The 9,491-nt window shown below is 33.1% G+C and overlaps 1 protein-coding gene across 1 annotated transcript; it reads left to right on the plus strand.

The window, feature by feature from the left end:
- Positions 1-2,550: 2,550 nt before the first annotated feature.
- On the plus strand, positions 2,551-8,327 carry LOC123920922 (beta-glucosidase 12-like). Its single transcript, XM_045973273.1, has 13 exons — positions 2,551-2,940; positions 3,086-3,155; positions 4,315-4,373; positions 4,487-4,562; positions 4,753-4,830; positions 4,928-5,015; positions 5,418-5,670; positions 6,013-6,128; positions 6,306-6,520; positions 6,612-6,643; positions 7,056-7,158; positions 7,272-7,368; positions 7,654-8,327. The coding sequence occupies exons 1-13, from the start codon at positions 2,815-2,817 to the stop codon at positions 7,820-7,822; spliced, it is 1,482 nt and encodes a 493-aa protein (XP_045829229.1). The 5' UTR covers positions 2,551-2,814; the 3' UTR covers positions 7,823-8,327.
- Positions 8,328-9,491: the final 1,164 nt, after the last annotated feature.

Genomic DNA, 9,491 nt, shown 5'->3' on the forward strand with positions numbered 1-9,491 from the left:
CGCCCGCTTAAGTGAGGGAAATTGTTTTGTCTCGTAGACAACTAAATACTATTTTATTCTTAGATCCTTGAAATAGAAAATCTCACATAGATATTTCTATTTCAAGGAAAAAATGAAAAAATAAAATAGATTTATTGATTGTTTAGTATAAAAAAAAGAGCTTAATGAAATGCTATTATTTTTAAAAGTATAAAAATACCCTTGAAATAGAAAATCTCACGTAGATATTTAATTAAATTAATTAAAAAGTTGTCAGAAAGAAATTAATTTAATTAAATAAATTGATCTTCTTCCTATATCCAATCGACTAAGATCTAGTGTATCTCTCTCGTCATTGCATTCTAACTCACTATATATGCATCTAAAACCTTATTACCTTCATGGCAAAATTACACAAATACTCCCTCCGTCCCAAAATATAAACAAAAGGTGATCAACAAAAGTGAATGTATTTAATCTAAATCTTTAACCAAATACATCAAGTTTTTTTGACTCATTTTTGCTTATATTTTGGGACGGATGGAGTAGTCTTTTAACTTACGTTAGGAAACAATTTCATCATTTATTTTCTTTTTATCAATTTCAGTCCTTTAACTTAATTTTACGTAACAATTTTGTCTTTTATCTTTTTCAAACGTAACACTATTAACCTTTAAGGGAGTTTCGTTTCTAAAAACGTATCCTCTTACATTTATTATTTTATATAATATAGTTTAATATTTTTATGTTTTAAAATCTTAAATTTTAATATAATATTTAAAGTATTTCATGTAATTTCAATTTTCTAAATTTTAAATAGTAAAATTTAGTCTAATTTTTCATGAAATAAATGTCATATAACTATATATTTTTTTAGAATTGTTTTAAAAAAAATTATGTAATGACATGTTGGCCCAACCCGCTCAACTTTGAAATTTGCTATTTAGGCCCCCCGTGTTGCTCCCAGGCTCCCCATAAATCCAAAATACCCTTAATTTTGGGTTCAGAGTGTTCTGGATTCTACAATCCAAAAAGACAAACATTTCGTATTTCTGAGTCCGAAAATGCAGCAATTTCATGCACCTTCGAAATCGTTTCATTTGCCTTTGCCAAGTTGAATTTTAGGGCACGCTTTTTGGATTCTTTCTCAATCCCTTCCATTCATGCAAATATTTCGTCTCATAATCTTTCATCTTCATCAATTCGTTTCACTCTGTTTTTCTGTTTCTGTTAATCCACATGTATGAAGTTTGGGTTTTAAGTTTGTTTTATAAATTGAGTTTTTGCAAAAATTCTAAGTTTGAATGGAGTGAGTATCTTACTTATGTACACTCTTCTCTCAAATCTCATTACTTTTGTTTTCTTGTCTCGTGATTTTCTCTTATGTTGCAGAATTCAAGCACCAAGATTTAGTCTTCAAAGTTCTTTTTGATCTTGTAGAGATGAGGAAGAGTGTCACTTTGAGTGATGGAGAGGTCTCAAGTCAACTGACTCAGTGCTCCCCCTGCGGCTTTAAGTGCAACTAGACAGTTGCCACCATTGAAGGATGCAACAAGAAACTCAGACATGTTTTTCTATAATATGTTTTCTCTTCATTCTGTTTCATTTTGTTATATGTCATATCTTTGTTTGCTCTTAAAAAACAAGAAGTGAAAGATGCATTTTTGTGAAAAAGAACCATATGATTAGTGAAGAATTTGAGATAGAAAAAGAAAATATTAAAAATTTCGGAACCTAAGTTCCAAAATTGTTCAATTTCGGATTCTCAAATCCTAAACAAACATATTAAGGGTGATTTGGTCAGAACGGAGGGCCTGAGAGCAATATACGGGGCTTAAAAAGCAACTTTCCTCAACTTTGATTGACTTGGATAACAATTCGACTAAAATTGACTCAACCGCTACAACTCTAATTTTGATAGTAAATGGAAAATGCCAAGGGATATTTTGATAGAAAGTGAATAAAGACATAGACTTATTTGACAATAAGTAAAACAAATGTTTATAGAGAGTCCAAAATTAAAAAATGTTTGACAAAGATTAATTTAATATTATTAAAAGAGTCGATAACCTATTTATGGCTCGTTCGGATTAGTTTATTTTTAAACTTATGCGAAATAATTTATGCAATATAAATTAGATTTTATGCTATTTTACAAGTTCACACTAGTGAAAATTGTATTTTTACAAGTTATTTTATCAGAAACTAACTTGACAAACTTATAATAATACATAAAAATTACCTAGCTTATTTGCATAAGCTCAAAAATAACTTAATTCAAACTACCTTGGTAGACCAATTTAATGATTTAGTCGGTAGCTTTGCTTTTCATGTTCCCAATTTATCATAAAATTTCCAAAAAAAAAGAAAACCAATAAAAGAAAAAGAAACTCTCTGGTTCGAGGTCAGTTCTGGCATCAAGTGGTTTCAGTCCCCTCCCAATCGCATTTGCGGGGGATCGAACCGCGGTTCTTCCTATCAAGTTCAGCGTCAATCACCATTAAACCAACTGACGATTGATAAAAGAAACTCTCTTTCTATTTAAAAAATAAATTCCCAAAAAGGTAACCCATTTTTTGAACTTCTCTAACACAGTTCGAATGGGGATGCAAAGAAGCAATTGTGAAACTTAACTAATTTAAGCATGGAACCTTTTTTAACCCTTATCAGTAATCATGGCATCTTTTCAATTTTCAAGGAAAAATGATAACATAAAATAATAAAAACTAATCCTTTTTGGTTCACTTTACTAAAAGACAAAAAAAGAACCCTCCTTTACCAAGTTCCTTAAAATGGTTTGAAAAGTTCGAGAATCAAAATCAAATTTTGAACAAAATGTGGGTTAAGGTTGTTCTTCTCCTTGCAACAATTTCCTTTTCCTTTTTTAACTCAGCAGTTTCTCTTAATCGTAGCAGTTTTCCATCTGATTTCCTATTTGGAACAGCTTCTTCAGCTTACCAGGTTTTTGTTCTGTTTTATGTTTTTTATCTATGCAAACTGTTGGTTGGATCTTGTATGTTTTTTTTGTTTTTGTTTTGTCTTATGTTTTTTATCTTATGCAAACTTTGGTTGGATCTTAAATTTTTGTTTTTTTTTTTATGTGAAGTATGAAGGTGCAGCACATGAAGGTGGAAAAGGACCAAGCATATGGGATACCTTTACTCATAGCCACCCAGGTTTGAATCTCTTCTTTGTTTCTGTTTTGTTCTTTTTCCTTTGCACCTTTTGTTTCTTATTTTTCCAATGTTTAAGTAGTGATGGCATTTTAGGATGATTCTTTGGTCCTATTAGAGAATTATGTTTTGTTATGTCCTATTAGGATGATTCTTTAAGTAGTTGGCAAGGCCTTCTTGAGATTTTGGGTGCCCTTGACGAAGTATTAAGATGGTTCCCTGAGCGGTCACCTGCCCACCCTCAGGAACGCCACTGCTAGTTGGGATGGTGGTGCCTCTGGCTTCCTTTGTCATAAAAAAACCTTATTATTTATTAGTATTGAACCATGTTAGAATGCCTACATTTTAGAGTAGGGCTAGAATGGGTAAATTTAAATAATAAGGATATTGGTAAGTGTGTGTTTGGTTTTGTGGTGACAAAAGTTAATTTTGGATGAATTGATCATGTAAAATTAATGTTTGACTAAATGTGAATTGAATGTAAAGTGATTTATGTTTGGATAAATTAAGGTAAAACTGGATTGAACAATGAACTTCAAATTCTAGCTTAAAAGTTAGAATTTGTTCGGGAGGAAATATAACTTCTATTGGAGTACATCCAAACATGTCAAAATCAATTTTACATCTCTGGAATCAATTCTGTTTCCTCCAAAAGTAGAACCAGACATACACCAATATATTTATTTGGTTGACATTGAAGAGATTGTGTCTGAATTCCCTCCACTGAGGGAATCAAGCATTTGACAATTACGCGATCTGGACTGTTGAATAAAGACCGGAGGGTCTATATTCCGACTTAGGTAAATCGTATTGGAATGTGAGCATTCCAATTTTGATCTGACTGTCTAGATCAGCAATGGTGTGATTGTGCTAATGCAGGTAATCCAAATGCGGAAGAATGTCAATGATTCCACATTCCACATTTCAATCTTTCACAACAGTATAAAACATGCTGCAGTTAGAAAAATAATAAACGATTTGAATTAAGTTGAATAACAACGAATAGAAAAGAAAATCCATGAACTAGCTTCCCGATTCATTGTCTAGTAAAAGCAAGTTTCTTTCTCCTTTCAAATTTTGTGCAGAGTCTATGTATGCAATTGTGCTTAAAGTTTTAATAAAACAAACTTAAAAATATTGTGACATTTTCTTGGTTCTTCAGATAGAATAGTTGGCCGCAGTAATGGGGATATTGCCATTGATTCATATCACCGCTACAAGGTACTGTCATTCTCTTAATTTGAGTTTATATATTTAGATGAACTTCCTTGCTGTTGAGTTTTGATTCGATCCAAATGGATGATATTGTTCAACGCTGGAAAAAAAAATATCAGGAAGATGTGGCCATAATGAAGGATATTGGATTTAACGCCTATAGATTTTCCATCTCTTGGTCCAGACTACTTCCTCGTGAGTAACTCTCTAATCAGCTTTTACTTTTCCTCGGATTAGTTTTTTATAATTAGCTATATAATTTTTTATGTACAATAAATTCCTAATTTGGATTCTAGTGTTACTATTAAGTATTAACAGTTAATTAAATTGAAAATGATATTGGTGTTTCATAATGAAATTAAGCTCAAACTAAGTTGTTTTTTAGGTGGAAACCTCGAGGGAGGAATTAACCAAGAAGGCGTCATATATTACAACAATCTTATAAATGAACTCATATCAAGTGGTATGTATAACTCGAATTCTCACTTTATCGAATTGAATTTTTCTCATCGTACCTTAAAAACACTAAATTTGATTTCGATGTCCCTTTTTGCCTATAGGACAAACGCCATTCATAACTCTATTTCACTCTGATCTCCCTCAAGCTCTTCAAGATGAATATGGTGGTTTTTTGAGTCCCAAAATCGAGTAAGCAATGGTGGTTTTTTTACCCTTACTTTCTAGCAACACATTCTATGTCCTATGACACTTTTTCCAACACGTGGATCCCGGGGGAAGTTGGTTATAACCGTCTGTGACAGTTGACGGATCCCGGGGGAAGATGGTTATAACCGTCTGTGACAGCTGACAACAGCTGCCACATGGGATGATGAGGGCCGTTGAGATGAATCCAACGGTTCCTTTAGTATATAAGGCGTGTATCCGGTGGGAAATGAGACCCTCATAAATTCGTGGGATCCATATCAATTTCGACCTATAATAGCTAGAATGTTAGGAAAAGACGTCAGAGTGTGTTGCTAGCACTTCTTCTTTCCATTCTCTCCCTTGTAAGTTGTAATGATGAGAATTGACATTTTGTTTTGTAAACAGACAAGATTTTGCAGATTATGCAGAAGTATGCTTTCGAGAATTTGGCGATAGAGTTAAGCATTGGATTACATTAAATGAGCCATTGCTTTATAGCACTCAAGGTTATGGAAGTGGATCATCTCCGCCTATGAGGTGCTCTAAGTGGGTAGCTAACTGCAATGCCGGTGATTCTAGTACTGAGCCCTATGTGGTTACACATCACCTGATTCTCTCTCATGCTGCAGCAGTAAAAGTCTACCGAGAGAAGTTCCAGGTTGCATAATAATAATAATTTTTCAAATCCAACAACATATAGAAATCATGGAATATGTGGTAGTCTAAGACTAAGGCCCTGTTTGGATAAACAGCTTAATTATTTATAACATAAGCACTTATTGTATAAGTGCGTACGTATAAGATAACAAGATAAAATAAAGTCAAACTGTTTTTATATAAGCTATAAGTTGTTTTCAACTATCCTCGAGAGTTTATGGACATGTCTTAAACTGTTTTCATAAGCTCTCCGAAACAGACTTACAAATGTTTATGCTAGTAGATAAACTCAAATAAGTCAATTCAAACAGACTGTAACTAAATGTGAATGATTCGATGACAGAATACTCAAAAGGGTCAAATTGGGGTAACACTAAATTCTGCATGGCTGGTGCCACTATCCCAATCGAAAGAGGACAGAGAAGCAACGTCTCGGGGTCTTGCTTTTATGTACGATTGGTAAGTGTCTTTCTCTTTCCTGCACAAAATGCTCTTGATATAATCAAACTTCGTATGAATTTTTTTTATTTGTGATTCTTAACACATGTTTGAATCCATAATGTGGAATACATAGGCGAAATTTAGGTTTAAAAAAGAACAAAAAAGTGTTTCACTCATCATTTTGTGTTTTTCAAGGTTCATGGAACCGCTGCACTCGGGTACATATCCTGCTGTGATAGTTAACAAAGTCAAGGAACGTTTGCCAAGGTTTTCGAGAAGTCAATCATTAATGGTCAAAGGATCCTATGATTTCGTAGGTTTAAACTATTACACTTCAACTTATGCAGCCGATATTCCTTGCTCGCGCGGAAAGCCAACAGTTTTTTCAGACAATTGTGTTAGGTTAACTAGTAAGTCATTCTATTAAACCTTGTTTAACTTTTTATTGAACTTTCTTCATACTTTTGCTGATCATGATCCATTTTGTTTCACTTGCATCAGCTCTAAGAAATGGAGTTCTCATTGGTCCAAAGGTAATTGCAAATGAAAATAAGTTATTAAATATTACTTGGGCCATGTTTGGATTAGCGCTTATTTATGAGCTATATCTACAAAAAAATTCAAAAGGTAGTCAAATTGTTCTCATACAAGCTATAAGATGTTTTCATAAACTGTTTATATAAGCTCTCCGAAACAATCTAACACGTACTTATTTCAATAGATAAGCTCAAATAACTTAATCCAAACAGGCCCTTAGTTTAGATTCTTAATGCATGACAATGAAAAGTTATCACTAAAACAAAGAGTTATTAACAATTGAGACATATATTTCACACTCTTCAAAGTGATCAACTCGCTATGGAGGAGCTGGATCATTTCTCACCATACTTCCTTCATCGATATGACTTTTTCGAAAAGAATTTAAAGAAGTTAGTAATGTTGCAGGCTGCCTCAGATTGGCTCTACATCTATCCACCAGGAATTCAAGGACTACTAGAATACACCAAGGAGAAATTTAATAATCCAATCATTTACATAACAGAAAATGGTAAGATTATCTATAACGATCTCATGTATCATTTTTTTCCCTAACGCTACATCTTTATCGTGTTACAATACTAGTTTTTTGTTTGTTTGAATCAAATCATTCAAATGTTGCAGGAGTTGATGAGGTTGATGATGGCAAAAGGTCACTTGATGACAAATTTAGGATAGACTATATTAGTCACCACCTATTGTATCTTCAACGGGCCATAACGTAAGTTTAAAATGAACAACTTATTCAATTGTAAAGTTTGCACTTATAGTGTTGTCAAATGGTGGATAACGCGGCGATATAGCATAACAAAATTTTAACAAATCGCTATTTGGTACAAAATGTTGTCAAATAGGCTCTATAGCGGCTCTATAACACTTTAGTGTAGCATAATTTGAATAAATTGATATTTTTTGCCATCTGCGATTGACAACACTACAGTTACAATCTCTGTTTCTGTTTTGGACTAAACAAATGGAATCCTAATTAAACTTTGAAATTTGGTAGGAATGGTGTGAGGGTGAAGGGATACTTTGCATGGTCATTGTTGGACAATTTTGAATGGAATGCTGGCTACACGCTCCGGTTTGGACTTGTGTATGTGGATTACAAGAACGGACTCCGAAGATACCGTAAAAGGTCTGCATTGTGGTTCAAATTATTTCTCCGCAAATGAAACGGTCCTTAGTATTCGTTGAAAAGAGATTGGATTTGTAACAGTGTATCCTTCTAAATCCTAGTCACAGCTTTAGGCTATTGTAAGTACTTATCAGAACTAATTCGATGATTTCTGGTAACTGACGAAGGACTAAATCCTAGTCACAGCTTTATGCCACTGTGTTAACTTGTTTAGTTTCTTGGTTGTATTTCGTATTTGCGACAAGATATTATTGGAAGAGATGCTTTATTTATTAGCATAAAAAAATGCAGTAATAGTGGCAACATGATCTAACTCAACTGGTTGGTCCCTTAAGTATGTTGTTTGGGGTTCGATTCTGGTGGTGTGTATGGTAAAATGTCTTGAAGGAAGAGGCAAGTTTCACTTATCTCTATACTTTGAGGAGGATTTGTCTTTGGCTATTAGCTTTTCTTATAGGAATATTTGGGGGGTATTGAACTTGAAATACAAGTAATACATTGGAGATGAACTTTTCCCAAAATATATTTTGATTTATCTCAAACTTGACACGTCTACATTCTTGCTTTTCTTGTTCATTCCTATCGTACCATATAGCAGTACTGTTTAAAAATAACACAAATTTTATATTGTTTAGAAGTACACATCTAGACAAATAGGTTGTCTAGAAATATACTTTTAGAAACGTGTGTATTTTTTTGGAAATATTGAGGGAGATACCAAGTGATTGAGTTCAAGTTGATGTGTGCTATTTTAAGATGAATTGTTTATGAAAATCTGAGTTCGGATTTGATTCTTGAAAGGAATGATTCTCATTCATATTTTACTTACCTCTAATTGAACTTTAGATCATTGGGTCATCTTTTCCTAAGAACTGAAGGGTTAATCGAACTTCAGATCACATACTTGCAGAGGATTGTCTCCTTTATTTTTTAAACAACATTTTAAAAATGAGCAATTGCCTGGTTACACAACTCACTTGCATTTACATGAAAAATATTAGGGAACTGTTATATATACCTCCCTTATCCTCCTATCCACACCCTTCCACATTTCATGAATTATGTACCCCGTCAACACTCTAAGATGTTTAACGGAATTTTTTTTCTATCCCTACATTTAACCCTTTATCCCAACATGTAAACTATTATTCCGATTTAACCCCTTTGAAAAATTAAAAAAAATTAGTTTTGAACAATTAGTCATGGTTTAACTGTGGCTAATCTGAACATTTTTCGAAACACTTATTCTATGTTTTCCAGTAACAAGTGTATATCGGAACGGTTGTGAAAAAGAGTTCTGGTAAGAGTTATCCACGGTTAAACCGTGGCAAAAACTAGAATCTGTAAAAACAATATAAGAAGTAAAATCGTAGCTAAACATAGTTAAACCGTGGCTAAAGCACAAAATCTGGATTTCAAGTGCAGACTGAAGTGAAGCTTACGAGTGTTCAATCTTAACTTCTGGGTATGTGATATTTTCTGCAGATAAGTAGCAAAGTTTGAAGTGTTTTTTTTTTTTTACTTTTGTTGAAGATTTGCTCTTTTTGTTTTGAGCATTTGAGTTGTTCCAACTTTTTATTTGTTAGTGTGTGAAATTGGATTTTGGAGAAGAAAAATAAATTGGATTTTGGAGAAAGGTTTGAATTTGATTTTAGGGTTGTTTTCATTTGAAGATCTAAATAGGTGGAATTGAAAAAAGGAGTTGG

Source organism: Trifolium pratense, linkage group LG4, assembly GCF_020283565.1.
Source record: "Trifolium pratense cultivar HEN17-A07 linkage group LG4, ARS_RC_1.1, whole genome shotgun sequence".
Lineage (NCBI taxonomy): Eukaryota > Viridiplantae > Streptophyta > Magnoliopsida > Fabales > Fabaceae > Trifolium > Trifolium pratense.